The sequence below is a fragment of the Schistocerca piceifrons genome, chromosome 3 (assembly GCF_021461385.2).
Source record: "Schistocerca piceifrons isolate TAMUIC-IGC-003096 chromosome 3, iqSchPice1.1, whole genome shotgun sequence".
Taxonomy (NCBI): domain Eukaryota; kingdom Metazoa; phylum Arthropoda; class Insecta; order Orthoptera; family Acrididae; genus Schistocerca; species Schistocerca piceifrons.
The window spans coordinates 260,953,297-260,974,258 of record NC_060140.1 but is presented as its reverse complement, the minus strand read 5'-3'; the positions used below and the strand labels follow the sequence as shown (position 1 = coordinate 260,974,258).

Genomic DNA, 20,962 nt, shown 5'->3' with positions numbered 1-20,962 from the left:
ATGGCATTATCACACAATAAAGAACTAAACACGAGATAATACAGTACTGGTACACCAAGAAAATTTGCATCCCCAAAACTGCACTGAAAAGCTTAATATTGAGTTGGGCCTACTTCATTGTGAATCTGGACATATAAATGTGCACTTTAAGCATGTATGGTCACATGCGCGCGCGCACACACGCACGCAAGCTTTGTTATTTCAAGCTCTCTATCTTGTTTTTTGAATTCATTATGGTGGTGTTATTGCTCTTGCTTTTTGCCCCTCTTACTTTTTCTCTGCATTTAATTTGTAATATTTTATAGTTTTCAGCTTGTCTCATCCATATCAGAGCCTACAGCTTCTTTTGCAATTCTAATATTTCACTGGTAATCCACTGTGTTCAATCTTGAAACTTTTCTTGGCTCTTTACTTTGGGGAACACTACATTAAAATGAGGGATCATAATTTTCATTTACATTCTGCTCTTGTAACGTTTGATTTCATGTTTACCTACTTGATATTGTTCTAAAGATGCTAATATTTTGCTCACTGATGATGATTCTGATTTCTTTGGTTGTTCATTTTGATTACGGTACTATGCCATTACTTCTGCAGAAGCAGATCAGCTGTCCATAATGATAAGATATTTCTGTTTGAATTACATGTGACCTGCCTACAGCAATAAGGCCTTGCTCTCTCTTTAAAATGTTTAGCCCTCAAGCTTGCTTCCAATACCAGCTTAACTTTTCTTTGATGCTTTAGCATGTCATAGCAATTTCATTCAAGTTGAGCCATAATTTTCTTTTTTTCTGATTCAGTTCAGTTCCTCTTCATTAGTTAGCCAAATTAGCCATCCAATCCTTAGCATTTTTTGCAGCAACCCATTACAAGACCATCTATTCTCTTATTTTCTGTTCTCTTTACTGGTAATGTTTTACTTTTAAGAAATAAGGCTACATTCTAGTTTATGAAATACATTCCCAACAAACTTATTTCATTCACTCATTGTCCATTCTTTCATTCATATATTTCATTCTGGAAGTCTCACGATCAAGGAGAATCTTCAGGGCCATGGGACAAGTGAAATTATACATTTACAGGTGAAACAGCTGCTGCAGGTTACTTCTGCAAAATATGTGAACAAAAATTACAACTAGTCCTAATTTTGATTACTTTACATAATACCCTAATGGAGAAAATCAGCTATATTGAAAAATACAGAACTGGTACTGGTCTTATACTATCCAGCTGCTATTTCAATGCAGTTACTCAAGAAAAATATTTATGTAACTTTGCACTAACATTATGAGTCTGAATCGACATATTCTAAAAATTACAGAAAAGATGGCTAGCTAATAAGGTAATATTTTCAATTACTTGCCTAGTATCTACTGGCAACCCAGTTTAATTTTAGGACCAGAATTTAAAACTGAGTTCTGAACCCTACAAAGATATTCAAATTATCTTTACCTCTAGCACCGTGGTTGTGAATCAAAGAGTTCATTTTCTCTGCCTTGTGATGACTGGGTGTTGTGTGCTGTCCTTAGGTTAGTTAGGTTTAAGTAGTTCTAAGTTCTAGGGGACTGATGACCATAGATGTTAAGTCCCATAGTGCTCAGAGCCATTTGAACCAAAGAGTTCATTCTACATTTCCTCACTATTTATCATAATAATAAACAATGTAAGAGAGGAAATGTACTGAAATGTAAGAGTAACAATCCATAGCTCCCCAAAGGTGCTTCTACAAGATGTTTGGTTATCAACTGCACACAATATGTTTGCTGTGGACTTCAGTCACACAAATACTTGTATCACCTTAGGTGGATGCCCAAAAGATTATGCCACAAGATAGTTTGCAAGTATGTTAGCATTCCAGCTTGCAGGTGAACTGAGTGGGAGAAATTTCTAAGTGTAAACTGACAGAACTGATGTTTCTGTTAAATCATTTATACACTGGTACTACCTTAGTTTATTATCTATCAGGATTTTTAAGAACTTCACACATGGAGTTTCATCCAGTGGATGCCCATCAATTTCTTCTTATGGTAGCTGTATTTTATTTTTATTTGTAAGGAATTTCATAACATGAGTCTTTGTAAGATTAAGGGTTAAGCTGTTTGGTAAGAGCTGATTGTAAGCCTGTTTCAGTATTTTTATGTGGACATGTCTGGAAGAACAGACACCACATCCATATAAGTATATAGTTCTGGCAATACCAGCCATGACCTCCTCCTTCTGGGCAGATGCACACATATTACCCGAACTCTTAAGGGACTTGGTAAGAATGTCCTCCATGGGTAATGAGTGTGTTGAGTAGGGACACTACGAATGTACAGTGTGGACGTATAAGGTAAGACTGTGGGTCTTGTGGGAGGTGTGCGTGAGATAGTCCTAGCAGTCGCACTATCCTCTGTGCCCTCGGTGGCTCAGTTGGATTGAGTGCCTGCCATGTAAGCAGGAGATCCTGGGTTTGAGTCCTGGTTGGGCACACATTTTCACATGTCCCTGTTGATATATATCAATCTACATCTACATCTACATGATTACTCTGCAATTCACATTTAAGTGCTTGGCAGAGGGTTCATCGAACCGCAATCATACTACCTCTCTACCATTCCACTCCCGAACAGCGCGCGGGAAAAACGAACACCTAAACCTTTCTGTTCGAGCTCTGATTTCTCTTATTTCATTTTGATGATCATTCCTACCTATGGAGATTGGGCTCAACAAATTATTTTCGCATTCGGAAGAGAAAGTTGGTGACTGAAATTTCGTAAATAGATCTCGCCACGACGAAAAACGGCTTTGCTTTAATGACTTCCTTCCCAACTCGCGTATCATATCTGCCACACTCTCCCCCCTATTACGTGATAATACAAAACGAGCTGCCCTTTTTTGCACCTTCTCGATGTCCTCCGTCAATCCCACCTGGTAAGGATCCCACACCGCGCAGCAATATTCTAACAGAGGACGAACGAGTGCAGTGTAAGCTGTCAATTTAGTGGACTTGCATCTTCTAAGTGTCCTGCCAATGAAACACAACCTTTGGCTCGCCTTCCCCACAATATTATCTATGTGGTCTTTCCAACTGAAGTTGTTCGTAATTTTAACAGCCAGGTACTTAGTTGAATTGACAGCCTTGAGAATTGTACTATTTTTCGAGTAATCGAATTCCAATGGATTTCTTTTGGAACTCATGTGGATCACCTCACACTTTTCACTATTTAGCATCAACTGCCACCTGCCACACTATACAGCAATTTTCTAAATTGCTTTGCAACTGATACTGGTCTTCGGATGACCTTACTAGACAGTAAATTACAGCATCATCTGCGAACAACCTAAGAGAACTGCTCAGATTGTCACCCAGGTCATTTATATAGATCAGGAACAGTCAAGGTCCCAGGACCCTTCCCTGGGGACCACCAGATATCACTTCAGTTTTACTCGATGATTTGCCATGCCCATCAGCAGCTGAAGGTATTAATATATAATTCTAATTTTGTTTCAGTATTTGTCTCTATGTAGTGCATGTATGTTTTGTCAAGACAGACACTGACAAGAAAGTCAAAGTCTAACTAATTACCCTCAATAATTATTATTGCTTTTATACATGAGGTCTAATTTTTCCCTTTATTCTGCAGAGGCTTTAAACATTGGAGAAACTCAAACCAAACAACATCACTGAATAAAAAAGGTTTGAGGAGGCACCTTTAAGTTTTGAAACAATTTATTATCTTTAAAGACAGAAAGCACTAGAAGGTCAAGAACACAAGCAGGTGATGCACTAAATCTCTTGACACCATATTTAATGTTCAATGTTTCCCCATTCTGAATTTAGTCTTATTTCTGTAACATCATTTTCTAATTTGTCTCTCTGTTTTCTGTTGTTAATTATGACTCCAATCCTGTAAGGGAAATGTCTTTAATGTCACATTAGTCTAGTTTCCCCATTAAGATTTTATGAACTACACATTCAAAGGTCTTGGCAAAAGCACAGAAAGTGCCAGCAATTTGTGAAATTATGTATTACCTACTCAGTAGGGAAGTGCCTGTAGCAACTGTTGGCTTCAATATGGTGTTCTAAGCATCCTTCTCAAGAAGTTTGGGAACACACAAAGGTGGGAGTTGCTTCTATAATTAGAGGTCATGCGCTTATTTCCAATTTGATAAAGCCTTATTACTGCCACATATTTCAGTCTTTCAGAAAAAAACACCTTCACTTATTGACTGATTATAAAGGTTACTTTGGGGATACACTGTCAAATCATCTCAAGATTTTTGAGCTGTGGTTGAAATACCAAAATAACCAGAAGAGTTATTACTTTTCAGTGCCCTAATAATTTTGTAACCACTTTACCAGTTGATTTGACAAAAATGGTGTTTTCTGGTGGAGTACACAATGCCTGTCAAAGTAAACTTAGAAGATCTGCTTTTGATACTAATTTTCCTCTCTCTGTGTTTGGTGTTAGTGTTAGGGAGAATTCATCGAATCTAGCAACCAAAGATTTGAATTTAACGCCATCTGTTTCAGTGATACTGCCATCAGGAAATTGAATATCATTTGTGTTCTTGAGTCTATTTATTTTGTGCCTAGTAATGTTTGAAACTGCCTCTGTTTTGTATCTGGAAATTTTCTACACACAGTGCAGCATTTTTGACAGTTTTATGCATGATGAAGAAATTTACAATTTTGATTGTGGTAATTAGAATGATTAGAGTTAGCCCTCGACATTAAATAAAGTTATATTCACCCTCTCACTTGGCTCCCACTGTAGTTCTCCCTGACCTATAGTGAACAGAGAATCTGCATTCATAATATCATATAAACATCTTTAGGAAAGCATTAACTTCTTCCTTCCTGATGTTCATCTTACAACTAAAAGAAATTTATTTCTTCTCACAAAATTTTTTAATTCCTCCTCCAAATCCATGCACTTGACAACTGGAGCACATTTATTTATACAATTTCATTGTTTTTGAAAGAGAAAGAAGACTTATTTTCTATTTAGATGACACTGTGGTGGGCTTAAATGGACAGTCAGTATGGAGTGAGAGCAAGCATTGATTTCAGAGTTAGATGTGATATAAATATGAGATTTATCTTTGTATTGATCAATATGAGTTACATGCTTATGTTCTTTGTTGATGGCTACCATGTTGATATTGTATTTGTGCACTGTATCATTATTCTATGTATCATGAATAAATACAGTGAAGTGTCAACTACAGTCATAATCATGTGTCTAATAACTGGAGGAAGAGTTCCCCTATGTGGTAGCCTTATATTGAAGAATGCAGAGACCCTATTTAATTGTATGCACAAAAAAATGGATTCCACCACAACCATTGCTTTGAAGGGGAGTGTCAGGACCCATCACTTGCCAGAATCACTATGCCGGAGACAACTGCTTGGAATACCAGCACAGGCTCCAGCAACAACAAGATCTGTAACATAAAATTTCCACCTTTCTGGCCAACCAGGGTGTAACTTTGGTTAATACAGGTGGAGGTCATTTTTTGATTACAATGACCCTTATCTGACATGGAACAGTTTACATTGATGTTGTCATAGTTGGAGTTAAACATGATCAAACAGTTGCATGATATTTTACACTGACAATCTTATGCTGTGTTCAATGAAGCTGTACTCCAGTGTTTTGTGCTACTGCTGGAATCTAGGTTACAAAAAATTGAGGGTGAGCATGTTCCAGTGATTTTCCATCCCACATGTTTCACATGCTATGTGCAATGATGGGTAATGAACTGCTACCAGAACAGTCTCTAAAAATTTTCTGGCTTTGAAGACTGCCAAAAAATGTGAGGGCCATTCTTTATGCTTTTACAGATCTCTCCGTGGATGAAATGGCATGCAAAGCAGATGTGGTTGGGATCGCACACAAGGATAATACAGCCTGTGCCACTGTGAATGAGGTTATGATAGGAGGCTCTAGACCACGCATAGTGAATACAGCTACGGTAAAGATCCCTGATGCATGCATTGTGGCAGCACAGGCACAAGGCGCACAGGCACAAGGCAGAGTTATGGGACAGTTGATGAATGAACTAGCCAGACTAAATGCATGGCTGAAGAAGCATGGCCACAATGATGGGGTCTGATGCGGGAACAACCAGTAATGTGGAAGTGGTGTTGGTACTATAGGTGTTTTGCTGATGCAGTGAGGTAGTGCACAAGCCCTTGCACATACCCAGATCAGAGTGACGAGTGCCAGTAAGTGCACGCACTTGTCAGGATTTTTCCATAGCACCTAAAATGCAGAAAGAAAGGACTGGTGTCACCTGTTATGGACTCCACCCAATTACCTATCAAAGACAGAATATCTGGTGCACTTTTCCTAGGGGACATTGGTTCAGAAATCAGTATATATCCAGAAATTATCAATGAATGTTGCAAAAATGAAGATGTTCCTTTTCTCATGGCTGGCACCAATTCTAGTCAGACTATATGGGCAGAAAACACTAACTTTGGAACTAGATGACAACTTCTGGCCTACATGTAATTATTGCTGAAGTGACTGGGCCACTTTTAGGAGCCGACTTTCTCTGACATTTTTTGATTGTGCCAGATTTGATGCACCAATGCTTAGTGCAACTGCCTCTTCCTCCCAAACTCATGACTATGTCAGCCTGTATACTGCGCGACTCTGCCACTTTTGGTCACAGAAAGATTTTGGGCTATCCATGTCTTCCACATTGGTTATACAGCAGTCAATATGGCTACTGTCTCAGTTCAGAGCGCACGCGAATGCGCTACATGAGAAGACACAGAACACTTACTCACATGAAACAATTGAGCATTTGGAGTAGAGAAAGACCTGCAAGGTACTTGGACAACAAATTTCTGAGACAAGAACTGTGTTCTGTGAAAAGGTCAACAGCTCATTAATTAGAAGATGAAAGTGCTTAACTGCAAGGGAAAATTTGTGTATTGGAAAAAGATTTGGACTGCACATCTGAACAGTTATGGCACCTGCTTTGCACTGCCATATTGGCAGATGGTGGCCAAGCTACTTCCCCCTCTTCCTTCTTTAAAGCTGTCTGTGCATCGGTCAACGGCTTTGGTCAACAGCTGCTGCAAGAGTTTCATGTGCTGACGGATTTGGCGGGCCAAAAACAGCAGAAGTCATTCCACTAAACATTATATTAGGACAACACTGTGTCAGCCTGTGGATTTCAGACCTCGGCACTTGCCTCCTAATAAGTTACCTGCAGCAGAACAGGAATTCGATAAAATGATCACTGAAGGAGCTGTATCAAGACCATATAGCATGCGGGCAGTTTCATTGCAAATGGTAAAGAAGAAAAATGGGTTATGGAGAACATGTGGAGACCACAAGGTTTAAACACACACACTAGTCCGGACCAGTTTCCACTACTTCAAACAGCATTACATCACATAGCAGCCTAGAAGATGCTTACTATTTCAATATTGTTGACTGTGCTAAGGCTTTCTTGCAAACACCTATGGCTGTGAAAGAGACAGAAAAAATTACAGCTGTGACTACAACTTTAGGTATTTTTGAGCACAATACTATGCCTTTTGACCTGTGAAATGTTGTCCAAACTTGACAATGTTTTATGCATGGGGTCCTGCATGGCCTGCCATTCATGTTCTGTTACATGGATGATGTGTTAAGTGTTTTCAAAAACCAAAGAGGAGCACATCAATCACCTATCTGCTTCGGTCAGCAGACTGGAGTGCTCTGGTGTTATAATTAATAAGGACAAGCCTGTGTTTTTGCAAAATATGAAGTAAAGAGCCTTGGTTATTCCATATCACACCATGTTATTTCACCACTATCTGACAAAGTGAAAAGTATTGTAAACATGCCCCCTCCTTCCACATTTAAAGGCCTTAGATGTTTCCTGGAAATGTTAAATTATTACAGAAGATACTTGCCACATTTGGCAGAACTGCAGGAGCAACTTAGCAAGTTGCTCACTGGTAAGAATACATCTGGTAATAGGAAAGTTCTGTGGACTCCTGAAACTACATCCAAGTATTGTGACCTAAAAATGCATTGGCAAATGCTATATTGTTGCACATCCTTTTCAAAATGCACCATTCGCCTTGTCGGTTGATGCAAGTCAGTCAGTGCTGGGCATGGTGTTACAACAATATAACACAATGAAATGGCGACCCTTGGCTTTTTTTTTCCAAAAAACTGCTTGTGCAGCAGAAACAATGAAGCGTGTTTGACAGGGAACTCCTCACCATTAGGTGTCAAACATTTGTGGCTGCTCCAAGAGGGACAGGTATTTAAGGTTTTCACAGACCATAAACCGCTGACTTCCATATTCCAACATGAGACTGACCTTAATTCACCACATCAAATGCACCTGCACAATTGTGAGGCATTTTCCATCATTAACTGAACTGACAAGGCAGCAGAGCAAGATACATACAGCTTCCTTCAGCAGTGTCAGTCTGATCCTGCATCAACAGACTTACACCTTGAGTGCCTGCCACTGCACTAGGCAAGGCAAGGGATTTGGTGTTACACTTCAGGAAACAAGATACATCCATTTATCCCAGATAAGTGGTGACACTCAGTGTTTGACAGTTTTCACAACCGAGCACTCTCTGGGATATGAGCGACTTTAAAGTTAGTATCAGACAGGGTTGTTAGGGCTAGGAATACAGAAAGATTGCTGTCAATGGGTTTGGTGTTGCACAAGACGCAAAGTTGTAAAATCTCTTGCCACACTATTGCTCCAGTGGAAAACTTCCCGTCTTCTTCGGAGAGATTCTCACACTTGCCTTTGGATATTGTTAGTCACTCTCCTTTTCAGAAGGCTATTGTTTTCTAAATATCATGGCAGATAGATTCACCAGGTGGCCTGAGGCTGTGCCAGTATGAAACATTGCAGAAATTTCTGCCACCGGAGCCTTGATCCCTGCTTGATTCTACAGGTTTGGCATTCCTCAAAGTATTACCATGGACAGGGGTAAGCGGTTTGCCAACTGTTCAAGGAGCTCCTGAAATTATGTAGGTGCAAACACACATTAATTAAGAGCTACCATCCTGATAGCAACAAGACGATAGAACCTATGCACTCCACCGTGAAAGCAGCTTTAGGCAGCCATACAAAATCCAGGACAACAGCACTGCTGTTAATACTTCTAGGACTCCGCACAGTAATGAAACAAGACTTAAAGTGTTCCTCTGTCCAATTAGTCTATGGAGAGCAACTGAAAATACTGGGCAAATATTCCCTACCCTCTCATCATTTCAATCTGTTGGTTAGGTAATATGCCACATTTTTACATACCTGGAAAACTCATGTGCAACCCGTCAAATCCATCAGACTGCTGTGGCATGTAGAAAACCAATTTTCTTCCAAAAACCACGTCTTCAAATGCGAGTTTGTTTGGATTAGAGAAGGCATCACTAGGCTTCCTCTTCCCCTTCATATCAGGGACCTTTTATGTCACTGACAGGAGCGACAAAACATTTATAAATGAAAAAAATGGTAAACTAGGCACGGGGTCAGTTGACTGCCTTAAGCCAGCATACTCTGATACTTGGCTGCATGAACCATGCAGTGAAAGAGCCGAATTGTTTTGTTCCCTACATAACATGTCAGACAAGATCAGAAACATTTCTCTGACTGAACAGATCAAAACGCCGATGATGTTTACTCAGTCTGGTAGACAAATACTTTGTCGACACTCAATGGTCCGGGTCACCCTGAGTTTTCAAGTTCAATCCAGTTGATGGACCTGACAGACCACTTCAATATACATATAACGCACATTAATAGCCAAGCAAAGCACTCCTAAAAGGGGAGGGGGCAAATGATGTAGAGCAAGAGCAAGCATGGATTCATAAGTTAACTGTGATATAAAAATGAGATTTATCTTTGTGTTGGTCAATATGACATGTACTTATGCTCTTTGGGGATGACTACTGTATTGATATTGTATTGTGTGTGCTGTATCATTATTGTATGTACATTGAATAAAAACAATGAATTGTTGACTACTGTTGTAATCTTGTGACTAATAATTGGAGGAAGAGTTCCCCTAAAACATCTTATATTTTGGTGTAATTTTCTGAAATTATGTTTGGAGTGTAGACTTCTAACAGCTTGCTGTATGCCATTTTGCCATAAGAATGGTCTTTGTCGAACATTTCTATTGTTATGTGTAACCTCTAAGAGACATAATATTAAGTCAGTTTTCAGACTGCCATATAAAATCTAGCAACTTCTGTTAATCACTGATGCACAATTCAGTTAATGTTAAAAATAACTGCTGTAATATGTTTTAATTACAGGAGTTCCTTTCAACAGGTATTGGCCTCACCATTTTATCTTGCAGCACAGTATTGATAAGTTGAATTTTCCAGTTTTGTAGGCAAAAATTGGACAAAACATTATAGATTAACTTTTGAAGCAGAGATTTAAGAAATAAGAATTGTGTGTAATCCTGTAGCATACAAAACAGCTATTAAGAAATTTTTGACTTACCTTTTCCAAATATGATACAGAATAAAAAATATTTCACAACAATGCAGTTTTTCAAAAATTAATTTTCCTAAACTCAAATTATTATAAATATTATACAAAAGGAGCAAAATATGAGAATAACTATTTGTTAACTTTTAAAAACCTTTATGTTGCACTTTATTTGTATGTGAAATACACTGACAGAGCAAAAATTAATGTAGACATGATGTAAGCCACTGAAAATGTGAAATTCTAGTATATAAATAAACAGTGTAACCGCCAGAATGTTGAACTCAAGCACGCAAACGTGCATGCATTGTGATGTACAGATGTTGGATGTCAGTTTGTGGGAAAGAGTTCCATGCCTGTTGCACCTGGTCGGTCAATAATGGAATGGTTAATGCAGGTTGTGGATGAAGCTGGAGTTATCGTCCAATGATGTCCCATATGTGCTCAAATGGAGACAGATTTGTGATCAAGTAAATGAAGGGAACATGTTTAAACTCTACAGAGCATCTTCAGTTACAACAGTGTTATGTGGGTCAGCATTATCCTGTTGGAAAACACCTCCTGGAATGCTTTTCATGAATGGTAGCACATCAGGTCGAATCAGAAGACTGATGTACAAATTCGCAATTGGGGTGTGCGAGATAACCACGAGACTGCTCTTGATGTCATAAAATTGCATCCCAGACTATAACTCCAGATACAGGTCCAGTGTGTCTAGCGCACAGACAGGCTGGTTTCAGGCCCTCAACTGGCATCCTTATGCGAACAAATAGTCATCACTGGCACAGAGGCAGAACCAGCTTTCAGCACAAAACACAACAAACCTCCACCTTGCCCCCCAATGAGCTCTCGTTTGACACCACTAAAGTTGAAAATGCCAGTCATTTGGAGTCAATGGAACGCATGCTTCGGGGTCTCTGGTTTGGAGCTGTCCTTGAAGTAACTAATTTGTAACAGTTTTTGTGTTACTGTGATGCCATCTGCCGCTCATATTGCTGCTGCAGATGCAGTATGATGCACTAGAGCCATATACCGAACACAATTGTCATCCCTCTCAGTAGTGCCACATGGCCATCCATATTCCAGCTACCATACATTCTCATGATGACACTGCCAGTCATCATGTACAATGGGTACATTGGTGTCAAGTCTATGTGCAGTATCGCAGAAGGAACATGCAGCTTCTCATAGTCCTGTTAACATGACCCCATTCAAACTCAGTGAGGTGTTGATAATGGCGTCTTTGTTGCCTTAAAGACATTCTTGACTATCAAGAACTTGCCACATTCAACCTCAAAGGTAACTAATGCTTATGACTGTTATAGTGCGTATTTAATGCAAACCTGACTTGCATCCTCATAGTGGCACTGCTTGCTCAACTCTCATGTGACTGGTGCAAAACTTGAATAGACATCATCTTTTAGGTGTAGAAACACACCTACCAACTTTTGTTTATGTTGCATAATCCCTTCTTGGTGATGTGATTTTTTTCTGTCAGTATATCATTGTTTTTATTTTATGTCAGGACTTTGGGAGGAGCTGTTGTTATAAGACTGTTGTAGCATCCCAAGCAGTCAGTACAGTTGTATAAAGGGAGGCAGTGTGAACAGTTTTAGTATGACTGTTAGTGTAAAAAGCGATGGCTGAGCAAGCAGAGTGGAAAGATATGTTTTGAATATTACTTGTCCAAGAAAATTTGAAAATATGTAAAAATTACTAAATTTGGATGTTGAATTTAATTTTAAAAAATCACTAGTTCAGCATGTTGTATGATGATCAATAAGAACCAAGGAATTGCTGCAAATAATCGAATGACTATGGTCAACTATCATCAATCCATAAACATAATTACAATAAGTGCTTTGCTTCCTGCTTTTGAACAATTTTACATACATTACAACAAACTTATTATTTTGGAGTAAACTGCAATTACAGTGAAATTCTGTATCAATTCATTCTTCATGAACAGCTGCGAGTAGGAGAGTTACAATGTGTATTGTCAGGAAGTCTGCAACTCAAGGGAAATGTTAGGCTGCAAAACGGAACACATATTATCAGCTTCTCTGACTCAAATTCTAGTATAGAAACTGATGTTTCACACTTTGAACAATCTTCCTAGTATTCATTCAGTCTTCACAATTATATTTTAAATGTTTTCCAAGTATCAAAGAATTTATTCAACAAAGAGAAAATGTTATCCAGTAGTACCTTTTAAAAGAAGTGGCATGAAGGGAATCATTGGAGGCTGCATTTTTCCCACAGCTATCCTGTATGTCCTGTGGTTTCTGCTTGGATCTATCAAACCTTCAAATTCAGTGTACAGTTTACGGAACTTTGAAGGGAGTTTTTCCCACGTTAGAGACAGCCTGCTAACTGCTACGTTACTGAGACCCATAACTATAGCAAAAAATGCATTGATGTTTTGATACTCCTTGCAGCTGGAAAAGGACAAAGATCCACACTTAATTTTACAGTATTAAAGTAATATTTAATTATCATTTCAAAATGTCACCACAAGAAAACCATCCCATAAATCATGAAAACACATTAATTTTGTGGCATATTCCAGTATGCTTGAAATGGGAATTAGTTTTAAGACTGATCCTATTGAATTATGGAAAAATCAAATTACACAGTTATATGTGAATGTAACATGTTTAGAAAGACGTTCTGAAGGCTTTTACAGGCCACACATACACTTATTACTTTAACCAAGTATTTCAAGGTTTCCTCTATCAGGTGGAACTGAACTACAGAAAATTTAATTTTTCACCCTCTCTGCATTTATCCCTTGCCCTGTGAAATCTTGCTATGACTTAAGGAATGGTTTTGTGGCAGCTGTTGCATATCATGTCTGCACAGTTTGTAGCAAAACTAGTTCACTGACAAAATGTTTGTCTTTAGAAAACATCAGAAAAATCAAATATGAAATTTAAAACTAACACTAACTGTAATGGTCATCCTCACGAAATAGATCTGATATCTAGGAAAGGCTACCAGATATGGCTGTCAGGTGAACATGAATTATGAGGTTCCAGAATCACTGGGTCCTTTGAACATGGCTGAATGAGGAAAGAAACTGCCCAAGGAGTGGAAAGAAGGTGGTGGGTGGGATTGGGGGGGGGGGGGGGGGGGGCTAGGAGGTGGGGGTGACAATGTGTAAGGTGGGAACCCAAATGTGGGTCTTTCACATAGAATGTCAACAGATATTAGTAACAATTATGAAGATCATCAGTCAACAACAACAACAACAACAAGCAAGCAAAATGACATTCCAAAAATCAAGCTACAAATCAAGAAGAAAAACTGAAACACTAAATCAAAATATAAGAGGGAACAGTAACGATAAATTAACAGTAGTAGAATGAGAAAAAGGCCTACTTCATAATTTCAAAACAAGAACTAAGAAAATACCTCACATGAAAACAACGGGAAAAAGTATGCAAGATTATGAACTACCAGTCCCTTTACCAAGAGTGACTTATAATTCCTCCTCTGTAGTGACTGAGTTCCTCATATTAGTTTTAGTTGTTGTTGTTGTAATGCTGTAAGTAGCACTATTCTTGAGTTTATTTTGGCGAGTGACCCACTATTTTTATTCAACTGAGGATTTCGTCAATTTACATTTTAATAAAGCACTGTTTCTATTTTACACAAAAACTTCATAGTATGGAACACAGTAATCATTCTTTAAATGCAAATCAACAAACTACACTTACATTTTAATAATGAGTACATATTTCCATTTTTGCAGGTACTACGTATTATGTTAAGTCCAGGATTGGTTCAAGGCCCAAATGACAAAAGCCACCATTTCGGGACATATCATAGTTAGTATCAGCAAGCTGAAAGAGATGCCCAGGTGCAAGATCTGTATATAGTGCGTATCGCAGTAAGCAGGAAAATCTGACATGGGTGCATGGGTGAAAATATATGAGGAAAAAGGAATGAGGGTGGGTGGGGTGGGGTAGGGTGGGGTGGGGAGGGAAGTGCTAAATGATAAGTTGCTTGTGTTGCAAAACGTTCTCAGAATGGCCTGGCTATGTCCCGTTTGTATAGTTTGATACATGACATCTGCTTCTGTACTCTCAAGATTGCATAGTCTCCAATTCAGAAATATACAGTCTTTCGCAAAATGAGGCCTGGGATCATAATTCAGTGAATTGGCTAAATGACTAAGGGCATCCAGGACTCAGATCCAGTAGCACGAATAAGTTTTGAAGGGGGGAAAAAGTAGCTGAAACACTGAAATACTGTTACTCAAAAAATATAATGAGGACTAGAACATTTTCTGTACTCCATTAAATTTAGAATTTTTCTAGTCCTCCCCCTTGAGTAGCCAGGATGGTGACTAACAAAAGTCAGTTATATACCTTTCTGACAAAGTAAAACTATTTACAGAAATTAAAATAGAGCTACAAGTTTTGGTATATGATACTTTCGAATATCAATCTCAACTATATGTTGAAGTTGAAAAAAACATCACAGTTCCTGAGAGTAGCAAAGCAGAGCATGAGACAGAGCCATCACAACCTTTAACATAGTTCACAAGGGCAGACATGCAACCACTTTACTCAAAGTGCTGACATTTGTTACTAACTGCACTGTTTTACGATTTCCTTGTCATAACAACTACTTAAATGGTTCACATAAATTATTTAAGATGATATAATAATAACTGCATAATATTTCTACAATCTAGCTGCTCATTGTCTTCAGGTGCCTGAGTGCCCGATGAATAGAGTCAGCTGATCTTAATGATATCTGATGTTGGCTTTGTCCTATGACATAATAATGCTGTGGCATGTGATGTCATGCATGCACAAACAGCAAGAGAAGAGAACAATGACTTTTTTTTGTAGTTACTTTATTTTCTTGAAATGTAGGTTTTGATGAGAGACAAAGCTGTAATGTATGCCTACATTAGTTTAAAAGGTGACAGTTTGGTTGTGAGTTGGTGAAATCATATTGAAGATTTCAGTTAATCCAGTGAAACAGCAATTTAAGGCAATGATCAGCTGCTCACAGAAATATTGTGGAGGTACTTGAACTACATCTTACACTGTGCCTGAAAAGTATTTAAGGAGCATGTTAACTGCCATCTTGCTTCCATCAGGATCTGCCCATGGCAGCCATTGCTGTACTTGTATGTTGGCTCCACACTGTATTCAGTGGTGTTATGTATGTACATTTGCTGTACTTTGACTGTGTCTTCTTTCTTCATGTTGTATATCAGTCAATTTCACACCTTATATTCTTAGTGTTGTAAATGACCTTCTGTCACCTGTAATGGTGTAATACTGTACCCATTGTTGTGGTGTTAAAAAAATATCTGCCTACTGTAGGAAGAAAATGCAAAATGAATTGTAACAAACATGTAGTAGATCCTACGCTAGTAAAAATCTTGGATGAAACACTGGTGGTGGTGGTGGTGGCAACGGCAATGGCGGTGGCGGTGGCGGTAGCAGCAGCGATGACAACAAGCATCATTAGCCCAAGCAGTGCACTCATATGAAGAATTGTCATCAGATTTTGAAATGAAAGCAATTATTATACTACACTAACAAAGAAAGCAAAAAGAAATAGATGCAAATCTGTGAAGTTTCACAAGCACCAAAAATACTCACAAGAGTACTTTATCAAAAAATGGAAGGGAGAGGATGACTTTGGTTTCTGGGCAGCAAGACAGAAATAGATATGAGTATATGAAGCAAATTGCCGATAATGTAGGCTGCAACAGTTATGCTGAAATGAAGAGAATAACTAAGTGACAAGGCTGGAGAGCATTTTTATTTATTTTTTTTTTGTGGTTTTAGGGCGCACAACTACAGTGGTCATTAGCGCCCAGACTAAGTTATGAATGCACTGTGAGGCACAAGGTTAAAACAGGAACTAAAAAGGACAACACTATAAAAGGTACATTAACAGGCAAGGGATTAAAAGAAAACAGCATAATCAAATGTCCTTAGACAGGTTTGTCAAGTGGATAAAACGAAGAATGCAGGCAGCTGCTCCTGGGTCATCTGCTAAAATGTCATAAAGAGTACATGCCAGGCCAAGATCAATGCGCAGTGTATTAAAATTCGAACAGGACATTAAAATGTGGCGTACCATCAGCAATTGCCCACATAGGCAGAACGGCGCTGGCACAGCCGTCAGCAGATGGCGATGGCTGAACCAGCAGTGTCCAATCTGTAACCGGGCCGAAATGACCTCCTCCCACCGAGAACAGTGTGAAGAGGTCATCCAAGCCCTGGTGAGAGGTTTCAAGGCCCGAACCTTGTTTTCAGTAAGTGTAGACCAATCGGCATGCCACAGCAATAATTCACCAGCTTCAGCATGAAGACTCTCGATGGGACTAGTATAGAATGTTCTGATCACAAGACGTAACCCCCCATGTTGTATAGAGTTGAGGCAGCGTAAGATGGACAGCCGTGCAGAGGAGTAGACAAAGCTCTCATAATCCAGCTTTGAGTGGATGATCGACCGATATAGGTGAAGCAGGACGGTTCGATCCGCTCCTCACGACGTACCGCTGAGATCACGGAGGACATTTAGGGAACGGGTACAATGGGCAGCCAAATATGACACATGTGGAGCTAAGTTTCCTGTCAAATGGAAGACCTAAAAATGTTGTTGTCTCCACGAATGGGAGAGCAATGGGACCGAGACGTAAGGACGGTGGAAGAAACTTGTTGTAGCACCAGAAGTTAATACAGACCATCTTCTCGGCAGAAAAACGGAAGCCAAACCACTCCAGGAGTAAAGACGGTCAAGACAACGCTGAAGACATTGCTCCAGGAAACATGCACGCTGCGTGCTGCAATAGATGGTAAAATCGTCCACGAAAAGGGAGCCTGATACATCAGCTGGGAGGCAATCCATTACTGGATTGATCGCTATGGCGAAGAGAGCGACGCCCAAAACTGAGCCCTGTGGCACCCCATTCTCCTGGCAAAAGGTGTCGGACAGGACAGAACCCACATGTATCCTGAACTGTCGATCCATTAAAAATGCACGAAGAAAAAGAGGGAGGCGACCGCGAAGGCCCCATGTATGCATCGTGCGGAGAATGCCCGCCCTCCAACAGGTGTCGTAAGCCTTTTCCAAATCAAAGAACACAGCCACTGTCTGGCACTTCCGCAAGAAGTTATTCATAATGAAGGTCGACAAGGTAACCAGACAGTCAACAGCAGAGTGGCGCCTACGAAATCCACATTGTACATTGGTAAGTAGGTGTCGAGATTCAAGCAGCCATACCAAACGAGAGTTAACCATTCGTTCCAGCACCTTACAGACACAGCTGGTAAGGGAAATGGGTCGATAACTGGAAGGCAAGTGCTTGTCCTTCCCCGGCTTAGGAATTGGGACAACAATAGATTCGCGCCAGCATGTGGGAACATGACCCTCAATCCAGATGCAATTATAAGTACGAAGAAGAAAACCTTTACCCACAGGAGAAAGGTTCTTCAGTATCTGATATGAATGTAATCAGGCCCCAGAGTGGAGGACCATGACTGGGCAAGTGCACTTTCGAGTTCCCGCATGGTGAATGGAGCATTATATCTTTCATGATTCGAGGAGCAGAAGTTAGGTGGTCTTGCCTCCTCTGCCTGTTTTCGGGGGAGGAAGGCAGGGTGGTAATGAGCGGAGCTCGAAACCTCCGCGAAAAATCAGCCGAAGGCATTAGAGACATCCTCAGGGGCCACAAGGATGTAATTCGTGACCATCAACCCAGAAACTGGTGAGTGGACCTTAGTGCCAGATAGCCAGAGCAGGCTACCCCAGACAACAGAAGAATGAGTAAAAACGTTTAAGGAGCTTGTGAAAGTAGCCCATCTGGCTTTCTTGCTTTCTTTAATAACACGACAACACTGCACACGTAATCGTTTATAATTAATACAATTCGCCATCGTAGGGTGGCATTTAAAGGTGAGTAAAGCACGTCGACGAGCAGGTAAAGTGTCTCTACATGCTGCGGTCCACCAGGGAACTGGTACACAACATGGAGAAGAAGTAGTATGAGGGATGGAATATTCAGCAGCAGTGAGAATGACTTCTGTGAGGTGTGTGACCTGACTATTGCAGCTTGCGAAGTTTTGATCCTGAAATGTCGCCCTGGAAGAGAAGAGCCCCCAGTCTGCTTTGGAGATGTTCCAGCTAGTTGAGCATGGAGATTAGGTATGATGAAGGAGATGGATAACACAAGGAAAGTGGTCACTTGAATACGTATCAGAAAGAGCGTACCACTCAAACCATCATGCAAGTTGGGTAGTACATATAGAGAGGTCTAAATGGGAATAGGTGTGAGTTGTGTCCGAAAGAGAAGTATTGAGGCAGACAAGATTGAGGTGGTTGAAAAGATCTGCTAACAGGGAGCCTCTCGGGCACGATGCTGGAGAGTCCCAAAGGGGATGGTGGGCTTTGAAGTCTCCAGTCAACATAAATGGTGCAGGTAGCTGAGCAATAATTTGCATCATGTCTGCCCTAGTACCGGCAGACGACAATGGAGTGTAAACGGTACAAATGGAAAATGTAAAAGTGGAGAGAGTGATTCAGATGGCAATTGCCTGCAGATCGGTGTGCAATGTGATGGGATCATAGTAGATATCATCGCGGACCAGCAACATAACCCCTCCATGAGCCAGAATACCTGCCACAGGAGGTAGGTCAAAACGCACAGAGGTATATTGTGCCAAGTCGCACGGGCGTAGCTTCGTTTCCTGGAAAGCTACTATGAGTGGACAGTGCAAGCATAGCAGCAACTTTAAGTCCTCTCGGTTGGAGCAAATGCCGCGAATATTCCAATGAAGAAGTGCCATCGTGAGAAGGAAAAGAAAAAGGAGAATCAAGAAGGGGTCACCTCGAAGGCTGCTGAGGGCCTGGCTTTGAGTGAGCACTGCTGCTGCTATCAGTATGCAGAGAGTCATCATCCATTTTTTCAATAGGTTCGTTGGCCACCATGTTAAGATGGCCGGAAGGGGAGCTTCCTCCGCCGGTGAATGGCCAGATGTTCGGCTACCAGTGGTGTGGTCAGGCAAAACGGATGACAGCCTGGGGCGGCAACTGCTGCGTGGTGCAGGAGAAGAAACACGCCATGGCAGAGAAAGAGAACTATGCTTCCTATGAGCCTTCTTGGAAGGTCATTTAGTCGAAGTACTGGTCGATGGCTGGGAGTTCGGGGTACGTAGGAAGTCTTCAGGGGACGGTTTCTTTTTTGAAGGCCTGTGCAGCATCTGACTTCTGGGTCTTAGTCTTGGCAGAAGCTGATGAAGGTGCTTGTGTCTTAGGGGTGATGGGAGGAAGAGGAGACGTTGACTGGGTGATCTTAGCACTGGCCAAACGGACGACTGTAGCGCTAAAGGTCAGATCGCATGTCTGCGTCGACACCTCCCTGGTAGGCCGAGGAGAGGCGAGGACAGTACTGTATTTCCCCGCTGGGAGCAGCGTGGGCTTCCCACTAGCAAATAGCTTGCGAGCAGCCGAGGTGGACACTTTCTCTTTGACCCGAATTTCCTGTATACAGCGTTCATCCTTGTAGGTGGGACAGTTGCCGGAGGACGCTGCATGGTCACCCTGACAGCTCACGCAACGAGGAGACAAAGGTGGACAGTCACCCTCATGGGCGTCCCTGCCATAAGTGACGCATTTAGCAGCATTAGAACAAGACTGGAGGGTGTGATTAATAAGCTGACACTGGTAGCAGCGCGTAGGTGTCGGGACATAGGAGCGAACAGAAATAACCTCATAGCCGGCAGCTGAACACTATCAAAGGTCAAAAAAAGTGTCCAGGTCAGTACAAGGTCATTGTTGACCTTTTCCATGACCCTATGGGCAGCCATCATTCCCTGCTCAGTGAGGAAAGACTGAATCTCCTCATCAGGCAATCCGTCGAGCGATCTAGTAGATACCACACCACGCGACAAATTCAAGTGCGGTGAGCCTCCACCCGGACAGGGAACATGTACAGGAGTGTGGCCTGAAGGAGTTTTTGTGCCAGAAAGGCGCTCTCAGTTTCTAACAGCAAGGTACTGTTATGCATCCTGGTACAAGACTTGACAGGTCCGGCTATGGCATCTACGCCCTTCTGAATAATGAAAGGGTTGACAGATGAAAAATCCCTTCCATCCTCAGATCTAGAAACTACAAGGAACTCTGGGGCAGGCGGTAGTACTTTTGTCACTGGTGGCTGGTCAAGTTTCCATTTTTGGGCAGAAGTCGAGAGATAAGAAGAAGAGAAATCCCCCATGATTGCCAGCGTTTCCAATGGCATGCTCCTTCCTTGTGGGGACCCTCTCAGAGGGCACTCCCGCCTTAGGTGAATGTTTACACCTCAGGTCACACCTCCCGAGAAATTGACGGAAGGACCAATCGGCATGGTCTGTAGGTGTCAGCTCAGACAATCACCCCTCCCTGGGCCTGGCCTTTACCAGGGTGTACGTGCGTGCCTTACTTGTCTACCCAGGGTGGGGAGATTTACACGTTACCCCATCACCGG

The 20,962-nt window shown here is 41.0% G+C and overlaps 1 protein-coding gene across 1 annotated transcript in view; it reads right to left on the bottom strand.

Annotated features, from left to right (window-relative positions):
• The window catches only part of LOC124789573 (rap guanine nucleotide exchange factor 4), a 271,079-nt gene that overhangs the window by 44,422 nt on the left and 205,695 nt on the right, over window positions 1-20,962 (bottom strand). The window contains exon 14 of the mRNA XM_047256978.1: window positions 12,673-12,902. Within this exon, the coding sequence (XP_047112934.1) occupies window positions 12,673-12,902 (230 nt within the window). The remainder of the gene's footprint in view (window positions 1-12,672; window positions 12,903-20,962) is intronic.